General features: G+C 38.1%; 1 protein-coding gene across 1 annotated transcript in view; it reads left to right on the top strand.

Annotated features, from left to right (window-relative positions):
- The first annotated feature begins 765 nt into the window (after positions 1-765).
- Positions 766-20,533, top strand: part of LOC135479688 (E3 SUMO-protein ligase RanBP2-like) — a 62,041-nt gene continuing 42,273 nt past the window's right edge. Inside the window, exons 1-12 of the mRNA XM_064759591.1 lie at positions 766-917; positions 2,916-2,983; positions 3,764-3,877; positions 8,702-8,745; positions 11,798-11,844; positions 12,049-12,108; positions 12,479-12,547; positions 14,541-14,804; positions 16,218-16,348; positions 17,419-17,548; positions 18,514-18,685; positions 19,619-19,840. Coding sequence (XP_064615661.1) covers positions 843-917; positions 2,916-2,983; positions 3,764-3,877; positions 8,702-8,745; positions 11,798-11,844; positions 12,049-12,108; positions 12,479-12,547; positions 14,541-14,804; positions 16,218-16,348; positions 17,419-17,548; positions 18,514-18,685; positions 19,619-19,840 — 1,396 coding nt within the window. The 5' untranslated portion in view covers positions 766-842. The remainder of the gene's footprint in view (positions 918-2,915; positions 2,984-3,763; positions 3,878-8,701; positions 8,746-11,797; positions 11,845-12,048; positions 12,109-12,478; positions 12,548-14,540; positions 14,805-16,217; positions 16,349-17,418; positions 17,549-18,513; positions 18,686-19,618; positions 19,841-20,533) is intronic.

The raw sequence follows: 20,533 nt of genomic DNA, 5'->3' as shown, positions 1-20,533 counted from the left end.
TTCTATCTAATGGGCTGTATAATATGTACCGCAAAGCATATTTCAAAGTATATCTTAACCACCACCACCTCACCAAAGACTGGACCACGGATCAAGCCATCTGGAGTTCAAAGAGACGAAACAGACCCTTAACTTTACATTTTACGCAATCTGCATGGATACCAAGTCCTATCCTGAAATGGTATAAAGGCATGTAGGCCTATACAGGTTCCATGGTACACATCATTAAGTAAAATAATGAAGCTATGAATGTTAGTAAAGCAATTTTGTGAACAGACACATAACAGATGAAGATTTACGAATTTATGTATGTCAGATTATATATTAGGTCAATACATGTACACTGTCAGTACAAGAAATGTCAATTCGTTAGCTTATACACGGTTGTTCATTTCAGTTACACTGTAAAAGGATTTACATATGATATTCATAATTTTTTGCTACTCAAACACTTCCTGGCACTGTTGTTAAGGAAACGGACAACTTTTAGGTTAATACTGGCCAATATGTAAATTGGCTTATTTAAGTTTTTGATTCAGTGTGTAAATTAAATAGGAAAAAGGTCATTATTGACATTTCTCTTTCTGCCTTTATCTTATTTATACTAATCCCAACTTTGTTTTTACGCCATTATTATTTGAGGAACGATGTTTTACGCCTAATACCGCTTAGTAAGCTTTCGGAAATTTGGATGTGGTCCCTTAACATCTAAGTCGTAACAGCACACACATGCCGCTTTTCGGTTGAAAATTACGGCGGAAAATTAAATGCGTCGCCGGTTTCTTATCACGTGAAAACGAAAATAACAAATGTTGATCAAAGAATCTTAATTACGACCGGTGATGATGTACAGGACTAAGCAAGACGTCGATCGTCACGTCTCCAGTGTGTTGGCGAGGATCAAGGACGAAAAAGAGGTGAAAACAACACTTGTTTACACTCGTTGATTTATACAGGCTCAATGTGCTATTTTAATATCCTGACATTCATTGTAACACCGAGTCCATAGCCGCCTCTTTACAGACATGGCGCGGATTTCCAACTCTCATTTCTTTCCCACTTATGGCAATCAATCTCACCTCCTCTGCACATTTATATGGTGGAATCTCTAGTACTGTCCACTTAATTTACTATCCTCACCAATGAAGCTAATTAACTTGCAGCGTTGCGGTCACATTGACTGCTAGAACTTAGGCCGTACTGAGTGTCTTGCTGTTGACAGCCATTTTGAAGTGTCACATAACCTTCTTCTGGGTTTGAATCCCTGAGAAAACTATTATGTTTCCATTGCCAACTGCAAAAACAGCTTCAACCTTCTTAATTCAATCCAAAAAGGCATAAAAAAGAACTTTAATTTTTATTGCAGGTAAGATTGTGTGACGTCAACGTCAACTTGAATTAGTCCATCTAGATGTGGTATTTTAAAATTCTGACATTCAGCATAACACAGAGTCCATCTCTACCTCTCAGACAAATCGCCACACATCTGTGCACTCCAACTCAGTGCAGCCAGTTTCAATGAAGTCCGTGCTGACAGTACCTAAACTTGCCTGCATTTAAATACATGTTCTTTTTTATGCCTTTTTGGTTTGAATTATGAAGATTGAAGATGTTCTTGCAAAGAGCAATGGATAGATTCCTGTGGAAAATTACATATAAATGCACAGAGGATGTGATTTGGATTTCCGTAAGTTGGAAGGAGATGGGAATGTTGGTGGACTCAGTCTTACAATTATTGCCAGAATAGTAAAAAAGCACACTGAATCCTAGATGGACTAGACTTCATTGAGATCGGTCTCATCGAGTTGGAGTGCCGAAATGTGCAGCGATTATTTTGATAGGCAGATATGGAAGTGGTGTGTTATGATGAATGTCAGAATTTTGAAATAGCACACTTGGTCCCTTTAGATGGATCAGACTTCATTGAGATCGGTCTCATCGAGTTGGAGTGCCGAAACGTGCGGCGATTATTTTGATAGGCGGCTATGGGCTTGGGTGTGTTGCGATGAATGTCAGAATTTTGAAATAGCACACTGAACTCATCGAGATGTACATAACGTCCCTGACGTCTCACAACAGGCTAAAGTGACCACCATCTTGAAGTCTAACCTACATCACATCATGAGTACATGTACATATTCTGGGTTATGTGTAGCATAACCCTAAAGTGATCAGGCTAACGATATGCTATTTCAAAAGAAAAGGCAACACTAGACCAAGTGTTTATATTCATCAATAAAGTTTAAAAAAAACGTAACTTTTTATTTTCATGGTGTTGCACAACTGAGATATCGTATGTCTAAGTAAGCAAAAATCGCGCATACTAAGGCAATGAAAAGCGCCGCCATGTTATCATGTTATGCTCTTAGGTGCGAGTTATTTTTCTATAACCTGTGTCTGTTTACCATTGTGTAACCCGAACCCTGTTTTGTATGTTAACCTTTGTGTGCGGCATACAAATGAACCCACCTTATTATAGTTGATTTGTACATGTAGTTACCAGGAATGTCAAAAAAAAAATACCATTTGGTATGTTTCCATCCCTCTTCTTATATGACTTAATGGTTGTTGTCTTTTTTTTAAATGCAGCATGATGGTCATACAGAGATGTATTCTCTGATCTGTAGCCATATTATCTAACGATATGTACTAGTCCTTGTGACAAGGTCCATAGTGACTCATGGCAATACGTAGAATAACTCTGACAGGTGAAACGGTTGCAGTGTAAAAACTCTGTGGTGCACTGTGATGAATTATATGTTTGAACCAATTTTCATCTGCAGTCATGTAGCTGTTAAAATTGGTGTCTGTCAGGGTACTTGTCTTTGAAGTTATTTTGGGTATCAGTTTTCAAGCAATTTGTTGAAACCCATGTATATCTTTTACATTTTTGCCATTGAAACTTTCTATTCCAGAGAAATGCACGGGGATATCAGATTGCAAAGTTATATTATGAGGCGAAAGAATATGAAATCGCAAGAAGGTGAGATTAAGCACTTCTCTTCGTTCTACATAAATTTAAGTGGGAAGGCAGTAAGCGGTGCTAGTGTACAGCAGTACCATGAGCTGTTTTTACGTCAACATTGAAGCATTGTAGCGCAATATCTACAATACAGCGTATTGGTTTCTACTCTAATTTTGTCCTGCCTTTACAGTGAAATCATCACGATGGGCTGGGGAAACGAATGTTTGATGTCGATAAAATGACATTCAGGTGCCACTACCTTGCGTTTGATGGGTTCCCATTACATGCTTTGTTATTCATATCCGGTTCTGTTATTCATGTCCGGCTCTGTTATTCATGTCCAGCTCTGTTATTCATGTCCGGTTCTGTTATTCATGTCTGGTTCTGTTATTCATGTCCGGCTCTGTTATTCATGTTTTTGTGATGAGTCAGTGTGCCATATAATCTAAGGCAAATAACCTAAAGAGGATAATGTGTCCTCTTCCATCCCATCATTTTTGGTGTGCAAGAAAATTTTGGACTTCGTGGCAAAGGTTCCAGCCCTTTTTCATTTGGATAATAGTGCCTGTTTCAAGCCTCTGATAGGGTGTTACCTGATTCCAGTGACCCCTGAAATCTGTACCACCCGTCGTACAATCTTCTTCTAACTTTGTTGCCTTAGTGGTAAAATTTTCCTTCCACAGTGGTCAACTGTTTGCCTACTTTTAACTGTAACATACAAACATCGCAAATATTGATATGTAGAAAAAATAATTCACTTTGTGATTATTACTTACATTTTGGTTTTCCATTCCACAGGTATCTGGCTGGCTTTCTAAGTATAAGAGAAAATCTTCCTCAGGCTCACAAGTTGATGGGACAGATCCATGAGGCGTGTGGTCAAACTGCACAGGCTGTAGCCAGCTACAAACGGTATGTGCAGTTGGATTGCCGATGGTGAATTTTAAAGGGGTCATACTGAAGATTTTCTTTGTGTGTAGAGATTTTTGGCATCAGCGCATTAATTATCTTTCAAAAAATATCAGACACATATGTGTACATTTTTTGAAATTTTTCAAACTTTACATTCATTTTCACACTACAAATAGTACAGACTGGACAAGATTTACTTTTGCTGAAAGACAATAATTTGAGCTATTCTTGGTAAATACAGGAAATCTGATTTGATTTGACAGGGATCTTTTGGCTGAAAATCTCCACTTTAAGCATACGTTGTGTCTATGTTTGAACTTTGTGTTTCAAAAGTTTATTATGGGTCTGTTGGTGAGAATCGCCAGAGGCCAGTTATAGAGGCATGAAGAAATGTGAACAAATTGCCGAACTAGTTTCACCCAAGTGCGCCGTGTCAGTGTGCATAACAAAATTGACCATGTGTTTATGGTCAAATATTAGCTTCCTTTCATGATGTTTTCTTCACTGTCTTTCACAAAAGAGGGATAGCGTAGGGCCTACATAGCGAAAAGATTTACTTGATCTTGTAAAGTTACCTACATGTGTGCATTTAAGAGCTCCTTATTATATTTAGGCTTAGTTTGCGGCTATGGAGCTCTTAGGTAGTCATGAAAACGGTGGAAATAGCAGCAGAATACCGATACTGGTAATGTGATATTTATCAGATGGGATATGTGCCATTTGACCCTGACCCCTTGGGTCCTCGCCCAATAGTTATATTAGTTTATTATGCAAAGTTTTAAACAGAATTTTGTGGATGGGCTCTTAATTACAATTGCTATGTTGTGAACATTTGGAAGTAATTCTGAAAAAGATCGAAAAAAAGTTGGACAGATAAGCTAGCTGCGAGTGTGTGTGTTTGTTTTTCAAACTCATTTTGATGTCCTCACCGTTAGCCAATCGCTGTGCAGCACTGATGTGATTGTTGGACCTGACTTTGATTGTTAAATTTACATGTTAAAAGTTTACATGAACAATTGTACATAAATTAATAGTTATTGCGAACTAACATTGTTTGTATTAGGCGTAACTTCGAAAGCCTTTAGTTTTTGACTCGTGGGTGTGGCCTTAGTCTTGATGAACTCACAGTTCAAATTTGAAACAAATTTGTTTGAGATGGCGGATAGCACTCGAACTTGAGATGACTTCTTATCAGTTACATGTATGTTCTTTAATTTCGATACACTTAAATGAGTTACCATGCTGACAGATGAGGATTTGTTTTAAAAAGCGAGAAAACCTGAACAGTCTTCCTTCCTTGTCATAATATTGAAACAATGGATGAATATAATCTCATGGTAAAATTCATGGATGATAATTTAGACTAATTGATGACCAATTGTATGTTATTTTTTATAGTGCCTTACAGTACAGGTATTCAGCATTTTTGTGCTAAAACGTTTTAGCATTGAGCCTTCCGCTGTGCTCTTGTTCATTTATAGTCAGTCTTTGTGTTTTTTCTTATGTTTTTTGCAACAATAGGGTGTGGAGAGATACGGCTGACAAAAAGTTTTTTCTTACTGTGAAAAATTAGAAGAGGAGCAATAGACCCATTTCACAGCCCTTGGGCTCTAGTTCAGGTTGAAATCTGTTATTAATTTTAGAGTAGGGACATTTTACATTAAGGAAAAAAGTGGTACATGAATTGGGGAAGGCTTAAGTGGCCCAGGTGGTTAAGGTGGTATCACAGCACAATGACCCATGAGCCTCTCACCAATGTAGTCACTGTGGGTTGAAGTCCAGGCTCTGCCCAGCTCCCTCCCACCATAATACTAGGCATAAAACAGCAGTGAAGTAAATGAATAAATAATTACTTTTATCAAAATTTGAGTGATTCTTAAATAATACATGTACAAATGCACAAGTGCATAATTTCAGATCCTGTTAAATTAGAAGTGCTCAGTTCTTATAATTCCTCCTGGGTTTTTTTTTATTATTTTTTTTAGTCCATAGGCTTTTATCGATCTGTGTTGCATCAACATGAAATGAAAAGAATCTAGTGCATCTCTTGACTTACCAACCCTTCAGATCCTGAAGTCTTTTGTTGAAATCATAATCTGATTTTTATTTATCTTTACTGTGTGAGTGTAAATGGTGCAACATCTTTCTTGATAAGCATTACAGTCACAGTGAGTCATCTTTCTTGATAAGCATTACAGTCACAGTGAGTCAACATCTTTCTTGATAAGCATTACAGTCACAGTGAGTCAACATCTTTCTTGATAAGCACTACAGTCACAGTGAGTCAACATCTTTCTTGATAAGCATTACAGTCACAGTGAGTCAACATTTTTCTTTGTAAGCATTACAGTCACAGTGAGTCAACATTTTTCTTGATAAGCATTACAGTCACAGTGAGTCAACATCTTTCTTGATAAGCATTACAGTCACAGCAAGTGAACATCTTCCTTGACACAGCATTACAGTCACAGTGAGTGAACATATTTCTTGATAAGCTTTACTGTCACAGTGAGTCAGCATCTCTTGTGCATATATGATCATGTGATGCTGATTGAGATTTTATTACGTCAAGTTTTATTGCATGTAGAAGAGCCACCCTTGTAATGCAGTACAGGTACATGTACAGGTACGGGCATGCTCAGCCGGTTGATCTGCTTAGACATGAAAGGCTATTCATTTCTCATCCTGCAAACAGTGAATTTTGTGTGGGCCACACATACATATTTTAATATTAGGTTCAAGAGGTCATCCCTGCAGAACTGGGTTCTGCATTTATGAGAATTTCATGTGCCTTCATTTATGAAAATTTCATGTGCTTTCACTTTCACTTTCAACCACATCGTGACAAAGCTAATATAAAACTGTATAGTATAGTTTAGGATTCTGTTACACCCCAGCTGATGCTTTGTATAAAAAATGGTAACAGGTGTTTATCCTGAGAAGATAAATTGTGGAGTAAGGTGAAGGAGGTAGAAGTGGGAAGTAATGATAGGTCATTGGTGGAAGATTGACACAGGGGTGGCAGTGGGAGATCAGGTGTGATCAGATTGTTGATATTCTGCTTTCAGCTTTTCTGTAACAATGAAATAAATTATAAATAAACCCTTACCACCATCATACCAATAACTGAATAATTAATATTCTCGAAGTAGAGTAGTACTTAAGTGATTAACCTTGCATGTGGACTTCCGTAAAAAGCGAACATACTTTAGTCTGGGCATGCCACGAAACAAATATTCATCTATGTAAAGATTGTGTGCTGTACATATATATGACCACCGTGCTTTAGTCATCTTAGGCTTTTGACACCTTTGTGCAAGCAGCCCCTGGACTTAAATGAACAGAGCCTCCAACTTGTGTACATGTGTGTGTGTGTTGTGACTGGGTGAGCTCTTCTCTCCCAGCCCAGCTGGTAAACAACAGGGGCACAACACACAGCTGTCTGTAATCCCTTTTAATGTGGCAATACAGAAAGCAAGCTTTTACAGAATTTCACCACCCCTCCTTTTTAGCCAGTGCCAGGTCCTTCTCATTTAGCTATGGTTACATAGGTTAAGGTTGTAAAGTTTTCCGGGGCAAGGGGGGGGGTGCGGGGGGGGGGGGGGGTGCAGGGGGGGGATGCTCTTGGTTAATATGGTCATTTGATCTCAGTCCACATTGTCCTGGTAGGGCATTATCCCAGTAGCACATTATCCCCTTAGGACAGTATCCTGGTGGGACAGTTTCCCTGCAGGACATTATCTGTGTAGAACAGTTTGTCAGTAGAACATTATCCCATTGGGTGCGTGGGAAGGCCTGCCAGCAACCTGCGGATGACCGTGGGTTTCCCATAGCCCAGTTTCCTCCCATCGTAATGCTGGCCACCATCGTATAAGTGAAATATTCTTGAGTATGGTGGAAAAAGTAAATAAAGAAAATCGGATGAAACCTGCTTTTAAAATTTTAACTTATAAGTGTTGAAAATAATGATTAATTTTAGATTTTATGTGTATATTTCTCCACATCACGAATAAAGAACATGTAGGACTGAGAAGAATGTGCTCTTGGTATAATTGGACTGTGTGTATGAGTCATCTACTTGTACAGATGGGTTTGAGTGTTTCTCCGTGACAGATTGTCTCCCAAAACAGATGTGACCTGGCGTGTCAGGCACCATAAGTGGTATCACTGTTCAGTATTGTGTTTTATTTTGACATCTTGTAACATCAGTGGAAGTACTAAACATTTGGGATACATTATACATCTGTGTGTATGTGTGGAACTGAAACAACTGCTGGACCTTGGTTGTAGGGGGTCAGGGGGGGGGGGGGATATTGTGCACTAGTCAGTTAATCTAAGACTCATAAAACTGAAATCCTGAATACAAGTGAAGACTTGAGTATAGCATTCAACAACAGATTCCCTGTAAACAACAGAAATAAACATGTCCATGGAAAAGGTTTGTCAGCACACCTTTCTGTTTCAGTACTGAGATTTCATTTCATCATAATAAAACTAGAAACCAGTAGCATGGAATACTGAGAGTGTCTAATGGCTTATGAAAGAGTAACTTTCAGTGCAATTTATGCACATTTTTAAGTTGATTTTGGAGACAAATCTTACATTGGTTGCATTGGCCAGTTTCAGGGCTTCAGTCAAAAAGTGTAATTTTATCTGTCTACACAGAATAATGCCTTCAGAATGTACGTGAATAAACAGTTACAGTATGTGGTATTAACTGTCTCTCCCGACTGTTTCCAAATCCAATTGTTATATGCATGCACATGTAGATTACATCTTTTAAATTAAATCAAACATATTCATATCTTTCTTCATATTCCACAGGTCTTTGGAGTTAGACGATAAACAGAAAGATGTTGTCTACAAAAGTAAGTGCTCTACGGCCATCATTGGTACTTAATATTTATTTTTTTTGTGCATGTTTACTTGTCTTATTTCCTGCCGTGTGATCTGGCAGGTGTATCCTGGAGGGATACAACAAGGCCTTGTTGTTAAGTGACATATAAGTTTAATGGGTTGCATTAGAATCTATTTTGAACTTCATTTTTACGGATATATATATATATATGTACATTTATCCACAAGATTAGAGTAAGTATAGATTGTATTGATTATAGATGTAACACGTGCTCAGGGAAAGCTTAGGGCAGCGTGACCTAATAGAACAGACCTGTAGGCAAATGGTGACCTTATGGAAGACAGTTGTTTTCTCTCTGGGTAAAAGCTTAGCTGTTCCGTTACTTATACATGTAGCTGATAATTCTGGTTACATTTTACCCTTATCCTTGGGCTTCCAGTTTCCGGCATCCATATAACCATGGTATAAATGTTGTGTTTAAACCCAGCAGTGAAATAAATCAATAAATATACCTGTATATATGGGAGAAGTTGTTATCCATGTATCTCGTTATGTTATATGTACATCACGGGTTAGAAATGTATGACAATGTCTCTCAAGGCGATGAAACTTGCAGCAAAGCTTTGCAGTGTGATTATGGAAAAACAGCTATTCCAACTTGTAGGAATCACTATTAATGTATTTGTATTGTTTGTTTGTTGTGTGAAAGCCTTGAATATGTAACAAACGGTGACTGCATATAAGATACATGCTTATGAGGTACATGTACATCTATGCCCCCAGGCATGTTAAATTGCTTCAGGGCAAGTGGTTTTAACCGTCACGGTTGCCCATGGGCATGTAGGATTTTTAAATGGTTGCCCTTCGGGCATAAGTTGATTTTTCCTGTCTAGCGGTAATTTGTGAACAGTTAAGACTCCTTATTTTTTACAAATAGATTTATGACTATACTAACCTTCAAGTGTGGAACTGAAATGTAAAGCATGCTTAATGCTTCATAAAGGTTTAACTCCAGTAGATTTGTGGATATGTCCAGGGATTCATACATATCGATTTTAGACCCAGTATTTGGTGGTAAAATTCAGTTGAAAACTGATTATTGTGATTAAAAAAAACTCATTTCGATGTTTTTAAGGTGCAAATACTCAAATTTTTCGATAAAAACTGAATTGCTTTCAAAACTATACGCGTAGCGATGAGTGGTCAACTTTGATCTCCAATGGCTGCATCCGTGGCAAGCCGAAGTGGTCATGCGTGTATTGGCTGTAATTAAATTAAAATTAAGCTTTTAATATGTACAAATTATGGTGATAAAGCTTAGTGATTTGATCGGTATGCTGGGAAAGTGAAAGAAAAGTAGATGCAATGCGTGCTGGCTTCCAATGAATCCCACTTTGATACATGCCATCCCATTGGCCAGTTGGTCTCCTGTGGACCAATGAGTGAGCTTCTAACAAACTATGAACTGTATACAACAAAAAAATAGCAATTTGACAGCAGGTAATGGTTAATAGCGGTTTCTGACCGGCTACAGAGGACGATTAAAACAGTCCAAAACTAATTGTGTTGCTTGACTGCGTTAATTGAGCATGAATGACGGGTTCCAGTAATGGTGAAAAGTGACAGGTCACTTTGCCAGTTAATTAAAAGCATTCACTCAACAGTCAAAGATAGGTGTTAAAACAAGTGACACCTCTTTGAATACTGCTCATTGTAATTGCAAAACATAGTTTTCTTGCATGGGGATAATCCATCCCCCATTGTTTTAATCTCTGATCCAGATTATGAGGATTAGCGACACCATGGGAAACAAAAAAAGGATTATAGCCACCCATGTTAATACCTGGGTGATGTGCTTTTGAGTAATTTTGGCCAGATTAAAACTCGGAAAATTAAACAGTTTTAAGATTTTTTTTTCAGTATTCCCTCCATTGATTACGCAAAAATGAATTCCTGTAAATCCATTTTTGAAGTAAAGCTGCGAAAATAAAAATACTTTGCATTATATACCTATGATCAGGATAAGCCTTGTCTTTTTTGTTCGTAGGCATATATAAGCCCAATAAGTTTATTTTAGATGTATTATTTGTTAGTTCCTTTTTTTCTTCTGATATTTATGACAACTAACAACTGAACATGCATGCTTTATTTCATTATATACCTCTGAGCAGGATAAGCCTTATCTCTGTATTTCGCACATGTTTACTTTTGATATAATATTTGTTAGCTCCTTCAGTATAACAGCCAACAACTCAACATGCATCACCGTGGTTTATAACTGTTCCATTATACAATTTGTCTCCACTCGCCACGACATGGCTGAAATTTTGATGATGTGGCGCTAAGCTATAATCATTCATTCATATACAGTACATATCTGATGAGAAGATGATATACTTGTGAAAGTATATGTATGTATCAACAAGAAAATTATGAGAGATGAACCTCAAATGATTTATTTATTTATTTATTTGATTGGTGTTTTACGGCGTACTCAAGAATATTTCACTTATATGACGGCGGCCGGCTTTGTGGTGGGAGGAAACCGGGCAGAAACCCACTATCATCCGCAGGTTGCTGCAAGAAACCTCAAATGAAGTTGAACTTTCTCTTTCTCTTTCTCAAAGACATACACCGGTACACCATATATACTTTCATGTTCACAAAATTACCTGTCGCTAAAGTAGGATTAAACTCAGTACCAAGGGTTATAGTCCGCGTTTAAAGCATGAATAATCTCAATATGGACCAGAAAGAAAAAAACGCAATTTTGAGTTTCCAGTTGTAAAAATTTGGACTAGTATGAATCCCTGTATGCTGGACTTGTTCAGTGGTAAGCACAGTTATAACTCCTTGGATCTGAGAATACACCTACTGCATATACCTTTAGATTAAGCTCCAGATTTCAACATTTTCACAAATGGCTTTGCGCTGGTAGTCCATGTACCCTGTTTTGTGATTTTATGATGATGTAGACATTAGTACTTCACATCACATTCACATTTAAGGTGTCTGGTAATGGTACCTGTAGTAACCACAACCATTTTCACTTTCTTTTGCAGTTTGTGAGCAGTACAGTAAAACTAATATGGATCCGGATAGAGCAAAGGTATCAAATGAGATTTTTTTTTTTTTTATTAATTTTAGATTTCATCAAATGTCAGATAGTTCTGGAATATATTCATGTATCTTGAATTACATTTAATCGACAAATAATATTTAAGCAAAAGTGAAATACTGTATTTTAGAGTGTAAAATGATTTTAAAAAAAAATACATGTTACTTTTGACTAATATGCTTTGTTTTTATTTAGTTTTGGGCAGAAAAAGGAGAGAAGTTATTCCCAAATAGTGATGTAGTCTTCAAGCTGAAGGTAAGTTATTTTGGATGATATTGTTTGGTTTGATGTGAATTATGTCCGTTTTTGCAAGGCGTTTATTCAAGTATGTCAAGTATGTCAGAGTTAGATCCAGGAAGTAGTGGCTGTGTCCCTATTAGAAGAAAAAAAAAAAGACTGAAGGCTGAAGGTGACGACTGCCATTCATATACCTAGATACTATGGCAGGAGAAAATACTCAGGTGAAATGTCAAAGGTAAAGAATAACGGCAAGTATTATTTGATTTAGTGTACAAGAAGTATTACATGTGTGTAATTTTTTGTATTTACTTCAAGTTAAATGGTTTTAAAGCTGAACTTACGTGTACTTATATGCGATCATGTTTGCTTTTTTCTCTTTCTTCAGGAAAAAGCTATGACTGGACAGGGAAATAAAAACTTCAAAGAGATGGAATCGCTCATATCTGCAGAATTGGTAAATACTTTAAAAAAATTTTTACTTAACAGTTGATGACATTCATAAATTACGATGTTTGATAGACCTATTAAGATCTTCATTCCAGTAGCCTTGTATAAATCTGTTCTGTTTCGAAATTTGTTGGAATGTGTTTTATGTGGGTACAAACGTTCCGGTTAAAAACCGTGAACCTTATGATTTTTTTTTTTTTTTGATTGGTGTTTTACGCCGTACTCAAGAATATTTCACTTATACGACGGCGGCCAGCATTATGGTGGGTGGAAACAGGGCAGAGCCCGGCGGAAACCCACGACCATCCGCAGGTTGCTGGCAGACCTTCCCACGTACGGCCGGAGAGGAAGCCAGCATGAGCTGGTCTTGAACTCACAGCGACCGCATTGGTGAGAGGCTTCTGGGTCACTACGCTGCGCTAGCGCGCTAACCGACTGAGATAAACCTTTTGAGCTGGATCCCTGGAAAATGGTTGCGTGATTTTGTGCTTCAAGACATAGTTCAATTTTTGCTATTATTTCATCTATTCTAATCCGTCTAATTTTGGGGACATCTTGTCTGCTCCTTTTAGCCAATATACGTGTAATTGTAGCAAGAATATTTAGTTTTTTGTTGTTTTTTTTTTTTACATAGTTAATCCATCTAATGAACAACATACTCATAGGTTTACTTTTCAAAACAAACTAGGAGAGAAATGTAATTTTTTGCTTTGAACGCTACTGATGTCTGTCTTAAAAATTAGAAGAATTAGGTAGTTCGTTACTGACCCTGTGGGTGATTCCACAGAGCCGTTTAAAAATTTACATTCTCTTTACAATACTTGGTTTTGAGTACTAGAAGTTGAAATTTGGACAGGTTTGTCTTAATATACCACTGATAAGATTGACAAAATTTGAATGTGTTAAGCCCAAACTAAGCTTTAAGGTTGTATTTCAAAAATTTTGACGGAAGTCTAAAATAGCTTTGTAAAATCGGCCATTGATCATTTGCCAAGTTTTAGAACACAGAACATTGCATTTCCCATCATAGCAAATGTGAATGGGAATCGGAAGAACCTGTTGTGGGGAAAACCTCGGAACATAAACAGTGCAGAGAAAATAAGTTCCCACCAAAACGTTGGTTAATATCTCCTGTGGTATGGACCAGATTCTGCACACACTATCCCGGGAATCCGACGGACGTGGTCTATCAAGGATTAACGTGCAGGTGCAGTTGTGCGCTAATGGGCATGCGCAAACTCAAAATCGGTCGATTTCGAAAACTTCATAAAAGGAGTCAACCAGATTTTCAATGTCAATTCTTTATGTTTTCACAGAATTCGATCATTTTCACTCGATGGCCAGTAATTATCAATATCGTGTGTAGCTGCCACAATATTGTATCACATTTTGACAACACGCTCGCATTGTGTTGATGAGGCTTGTAATTTGACGTTGCGAGATGGCTAACCACTCTTCCTTAAGGTGGTGTCTCAGACCTAATGCAGGTCATGTTTAACCGCATAAATTTCTTGTGGTGTGTGTCATGTCCTTAATGCCCACCCACACGAATATTTCAGGACTGGTAACGCAAATTCTCTGATAAAATCAAAATTTGATGGTGAAAATCTGGTTGACTCCTTTTGTGAAATTTCAAAATTTGCCGATTTTCAGTTTGCGCATGCCCTTTAGCGCACAACTGCACCTGCGTGTTAATGCTTGATATACCTTGTCTGCCGGATTACTGGGATTGTGTGCAAAATTTCATTGCGATCTGGTACTTATCAAGGGAGATATCAAACAACGTTTTGGGGGGGTTGGGTGGGGGACTTACTTTTGTTGCACTGTTTATATTTCTTCCTTTCATCATGCATTTAGCTGAACTCATCCTGTTGTGCTAACATGTGAACACTTTAAAGGTGAAACAACAGGCCTGTCATGTTATATCTGGTGTCTAATGCACGATGCTTTAGTGAGGCTGCACTGTAGATATAACCATGCAGCTGTAAGAAATGGGTAAGTACATGTATGCTGTTATGTGTTTAAAAGATGGCTGGAATGGATGTTTGCACATAGCCAAACAAAAGCAGTGGGTTATCTCTTGCGGTCATGTATGTTTCCAGGTGAAGAGGCCAGGTGATGTAGACCTCCGAATTCGGCTGTTGAAGATGTATGTGACAACTGGACATGTGAATGATGCCTATCACCATGCTGTGGAGATTGAGCAAACGCTGGCCTATGTGGATAGTCTCCCCTGGTACGAGTACCTGGTGGATCTTCTCGGGGTGAGTGGGGTTTTTATAATTGCATAGGATCTTTCCTAAGCATGTGATCTTTTTCCAGCACATGATCTTTTCTCAGCACATGGTCTTTTCTCAGCACATGGTCTTTTCTCAGTACATGATCTTTTCTCAACACTTGATCTTTTCCCTGCACGGGATCTTTTCTCAGCACATGGTCTTTTTCATCACGACTAAACCTAATGGACCTATTGAGAGTTTTCTTTATTTTTCTCTCAGTGTTAATTTCTTTAAAAATTACTGTCTTTTTCAGTAGGGAAAAAAAGAGTGATATTTTCTAATGGGGAATAATTTGTCAGAGATGGCCTCATGATCTCTATCCCTTACATGTCCCGTAGCTTCTTTATCTTAACATTAGAGACCGGCTACGATAGCATAGTTAGTAGAGTATCAGCTTCGATGGCTTGGATCCAAGATCAATCCTGGATCAGGTCACAACTAAAACCTTAAAGAAGAGGAAGTTTTAACTTCCTGGCTTGGCGTTCAGCTTTAAGGGATGGTGCAACAACTGGTTGACCCGTATTAGTATAATGGCTCGGGTGGGTCGACTTACTTGCCTTCAGTAAGTCGTCTCAGTGAAGCAGCACTAGATAAAAGAGTGGTGAAAATCCATCCTGCAAAAAGGAGGCACATTACATGCACTGTAAGGACTCCTTTGTCGCCATGTGACTGAAAAATTGTTAAGTACGCCGTTAAACCCCAAGCACCCACTCACTCATAGCCTTACAAAGGACAGTGGGTGTGATTGAGCAAGATTTTCTGACTTCGCAAGTCAATTATTGCAAGCTGTGTATAAATACATGAATGGTTTCTGTTAACCTGTAGTATTTAACTACTGTGTTGCTTCATGTGCTTAACTGTACAGAAACAGTGATGTATTATAGAAAAGAACAAAACTAAACATCACATGGACCAACTTATTTTAGATGGCGTACGTTCCGTATGATAAGTATGGTTTTCGAGTTTTAAATAAGGTTTGGTTCTTTTAGCTGATCTTAATCATGTCAGCCAGCCGTAAGTGGGAAGGTCTGCCAGCAACCTGCAGATGGTCGCGGCCATAATGCTGGCCGCCGTTTTATAAGTGAAATATTCTTGAGTACGCCGTAAAACACCAATCAAATAAATAAATAAATATAATTATGTCGGTCCATTTTCTTTCATTTTGAATGTTATCAGTATCACATCAAAACCTTTCACAGCTTCTTGATTTAAATATGTTCTTGCCACGATATGGCCGAAAATACTGCCGATGTGATGTTAAGCCATAATCGTTCATTTATTCGTTCCGCAGTGAGACAGATAGCATCAGTTAATCATATACTACATTGTACCTTGTATTGTGGTAGACATTCTGGTTATGATGCTCTTTATTTTGTTGTAAATTTTTTTCACTTTCAGACTTTCCAACAGGAAGCTGGCTGTTCAGAGGACAGTGTGTTTTACTCCTTCAAGCTGATGGCTGTACAAAACCTGGTTCACCTAACGTTACAATACGCAGACGTGGTTAACGCTGCTGAGGCACTTCATATGTAAGGGAGGAAACTCTTGGAAAAACTATATTTATTTATTTTTTATTTGAGTAGTGTTTTATTCAAGAATGTATGAATTTTTCTACAGCTCAGTGTAGTGTGGCGTAGAAATGGTCAGCCTAGCCCTTTTAATTATGCCCCATCATTATAAACCAAAATAGCCACTTTCAAGCACTCTTTAGCATGCATGTGGGTAACAGGTCATTTAGCCCCAACAAAAGCATTTGGCCATTTTTGTCTATGCTACACCATTACAGATTTTTGTGCACAGCCCAAGATTCAGCTCAGTTATAGTTTTATTTGTGTATTTTTGTAAGTTTTAGATTTGAGTCTTTGCCTGAGTCCTTGTCTAGTTTCAAAAGTCACAAAGATTCGCATAAAACACTTGAAATTTGTGGGATTGGGTCAACCAGGTTGTGTGCACTTGGTGCAGGCATTTCCCTGTTGGCACTTGACAATCCCTACGCCTAGCTCTGACAGCAGTGTTTAAAAAAATTGTGAGCGAAGCATTGATTTTTGAGTGAAGAGGTGGCCTGGTATTTCATTACCCTCTCTGAGAACAGTTCTAGGGGTGTTGTCTTGAAGAAGGTGTGGGCTTAGCTTTAAAGCTCACCCCCAGCCTGATACGAACTTGGCTGGTTTTTGGGAAAGGTAATTCTGGGAATAGCATCTTAAATAGATTGTGGGCTGAGCTTTGTGTATTGCACATATCAAAAAAAGGTTTGCTGTAGACAGTTACATGTATAGTGTCGAGAAAAAAATCAATATCAAGGAAAAAAGTAAAAACTCTGATCTCAAACTTTAAAGGTGACAATGTTACCATGCATGAAGAAATTTTTTATAAAATGTAACTCAAAATGATGCCTTCTGAGAGCTTTAAAGTCTGTGAATGAGAGAAATTTGTATGAAAACCATCATATTTTCGTTCAATTTATTAGTTAGTTTAAATACAGCTTGACTAGTTTGGGCACCCAACAGTTTGAGAGCCAAATCATCTTCTGGAACTAAAATTGCTCTAAATGACCCTGATGTTAGAAAACATCTCCTGCAAATATCTTGTTCACTTTCAGATTTGATCTGTGTATACACCAAGCTCAACAGATCCACAAAATGACCAAGGAATGGCAAGCTTTACTGAAAGAGATGCAAGGACAATTTTTCTACATGGCTGGAACTCTCCTGTTAAAGAGAGCACAAAGGGTAGGTTGAAGATCAAAATAGAAGATTTTGCACATTGAAAGTTAAATACCATAAATATTTGTTGTTGTGAAAGATGGAAATGATAACCCTCTTTACACTTTGTGTCTCGTGGTATATCATTTTCACCTCATTTGAATTAACTCGCGAGACGCAATATGTCAAGTGGTTTATCATTTTTAGCTTTTCAAGACAAAAAATATTTAAGTGGTTTTCAGCCTTCACTGTGCAATTTTCTATTTATTAATTATATTTTGAAAATATCATGCCTTGTTGTATTTGTAAGTAATGTTGTAAGTTGTAGGCCTGCCGACATTTGTGTATAGCGTGTTGGTCTTGTATGACGTGTCGTTGCGTGTCGTACATGTATGATTGTTTAAATACTTAACTGGTACTATAATGCCATCCCGCTGAGCTCGGTGTGGAACATCATAAAACAAAATGTTTATGATGTCTGGTTGTAAAATGTCAAAATGTAATAACAAAAGTGATATTTAATTAGTAAAATACTCACCTAATATAGAACATCCTGTGGCTAGAACACACTGGGTCACAGCTCAGCCTTTGTGTGTAGCAAGTGGGAAAAGTTTGTTAGTTACTATCCAAATCCAGTGGTTTAATCTAGGAGCACTGGTATCTTTACACATAGTAAATTGCACGCTGTCACGTATTAAAAGTGAAATACTCTAGAAAAACAAAAAAACACTTGCTTGAACTTTGCTGGAGAAGACTTGATTTCCACCATCAATATTACACACATCACATGAGTAATGTGGGTAGAGTTTGTCAGTAACTTGCCATTGATCGGTGGTTTTTGTCCATCTGAAAAATTACCGCATTGGTGTAAGTGCAAAATTGTTGAGTGGAGAAATATCAAACAAAGAAATTGAGAAATAAATAAATATGTAAATATGACAGTCTTTACTTATTGTGTTTATCTTCATGTACGTTTTTATGTATTTATACAGAACCATTTGACCTGGAGAGATGCTACGGGAGTGGCCGCAGCCTGTTACCTGGCCAGTCATCAGTTCCCTCCCCTGAATTCTCGGGCAGAGTGGTTTGTCAGGTCACCCATTAATAAGTTGAAAACAAACGACAGACTGCTGAAGATCAGTAACTTCCGATGTAGTCAAACAGGTAATAATTCTGCATGGATCAGCTCTGTTTCTGTGCAAAAAGAGGGCGGTCAGTTGGTTCATCGGCTGTCATACAGTTTGTTCCCCACCCTTGCTTTACATCGCTGCATCCACTACACAGGCTTGACATGTGAGCCGTTGTTCAAGATTTTCTTTGAGAGGGGCGCATGCGCTGTAAGGGTTTTGCCCAGAGCCCTTCAAGTTTGTGTGGAGGCTGGCTGTTGTTAAGACGATTGCCTTTCAATCACTTAAACACGTGAAATGCAGATTCAGTCTTTACCTTGGAAAACAAATTTGTGCGTTTTCTCCCTGTTACTGTTTTAAGGGCTTTCATGACACACTTGTGTGTCCATCAGCGCTGCCTCGTGTTTGTTGAAGACCATTCCATGTTCCACCAATATGATGGGCGGGGGCCTCCTAACGCACTAGCGCAGTGTAATGACCCAGGAGTCTCTCACCAATGCGGTCGTGAGTTCAAGTCCGGCTCATGCTGGCTTCCTCTCCGGCCGTATTGGGAAGGTCTGCCAACAACCTGCAAATGTCCGTGGGTTTTCCCGGGCTGTGCCCGGTTTCCTCCCACCATAATGCTGGCCGCCGTCGTATAAGTGAAATATTCTTGAGTACAGCGTAAAACACCAACTGGATAAAAAATGGGATAAATATGATAGGCGTAATTGTATGTCACATCTGGATGGGTCAGTGGTTTACCCCAGCCACTTCGGTTTCCTCCAACCACTCCGGTTTCCTCAACCCACAATACTGTCAGTCATTGTGTCTGTGAAAGAAAATTTGAGTATGATTTTAAAAAGCAATCAAATAAATCATTTTCTTTGCATCTTTGCAACGAGTTTACCATCTGAATCTGAACATAACACATTGTACATCTCCGTTGCATAGTCCAGTTTAGTGTCACCTATTACTGTGTTGTTTTCAGGCCATCTTCTGAACATGATGTGTCGAGGTGAAAAAGAGCAGTGGGCGCGCGACCTAAAACGCCACTGCACGCTTCAAGGCCGAGAAAAACTTTACGACTCTCTCTTCACTCTACGCGAGATGAAAACCCTCAAACCAAAGTCCTACCTTATGCAGTCTAAAGCCTTCTGTGATTTTGAAATTTCCGTGCCCTCTACTGAACAGCTGGTTGATTACGATTCAGGTAGTGTACCATCAACTAATGGGAAAGCCTTTGACAGTTATTTTCAAATGCCAAACGTGTGTCCTATTAGGGGTGGGGGTCACAAATGTCATATTCCTTAGTGAAACAATGAAATTTTGATCGCTACTGAATAAATGTTTTGAAAATGTTGAATTCACATAAAATTGTTGTCTCAGAATGTACTTTAAACTATTTGTTAAAACAAGACAGGTTGTGTTCTGCGAATTATTTGTAGGATCATTATGTATTTCCGTTTTTTTTTTTTCAACCCCAAAAATGTTTATTCGTAGAGAATTATGGTATTTGTGTCATCTGATTAATGAATTTTAAATGAAGTGAAATCCAAATTTCCTCCTATCTCACCCTGCTCTATATCGCACCATCTAAGGATATACACGTAGTCCAGATCTTACCCCATACAAAAAATGGTTAAGAGTTGAGAAGCTTATCATATTTATGACCTGTGGTTGGTAAAGTCTGAATTAAGAAAATGTAGTTCATCTGTTCAGTGTGCAGTCATTTATTTATCTCTCAATTTCAGTCTCTCCCTTTTCACCGGGCTCTGCCATGTTTCCTCCCACGATAATGCTGGCTGCCGTCGGTTAAGTGAAATATTCTTGAGTACGGCGTAAAACACCAATCAAATAAATAAATAAATCAATCTCTCCCAAGTGGATTATGTTTCTTCTTATC

Source organism: Liolophura sinensis, chromosome 12 (genome assembly GCF_032854445.1).
Source record: "Liolophura sinensis isolate JHLJ2023 chromosome 12, CUHK_Ljap_v2, whole genome shotgun sequence".
Lineage (NCBI taxonomy): Eukaryota > Metazoa > Mollusca > Polyplacophora > Chitonida > Chitonidae > Liolophura > Liolophura sinensis.
Note: the sequence above shows the minus strand (reverse complement) of the source record. Positions and strands in the feature narration are given on the sequence as shown.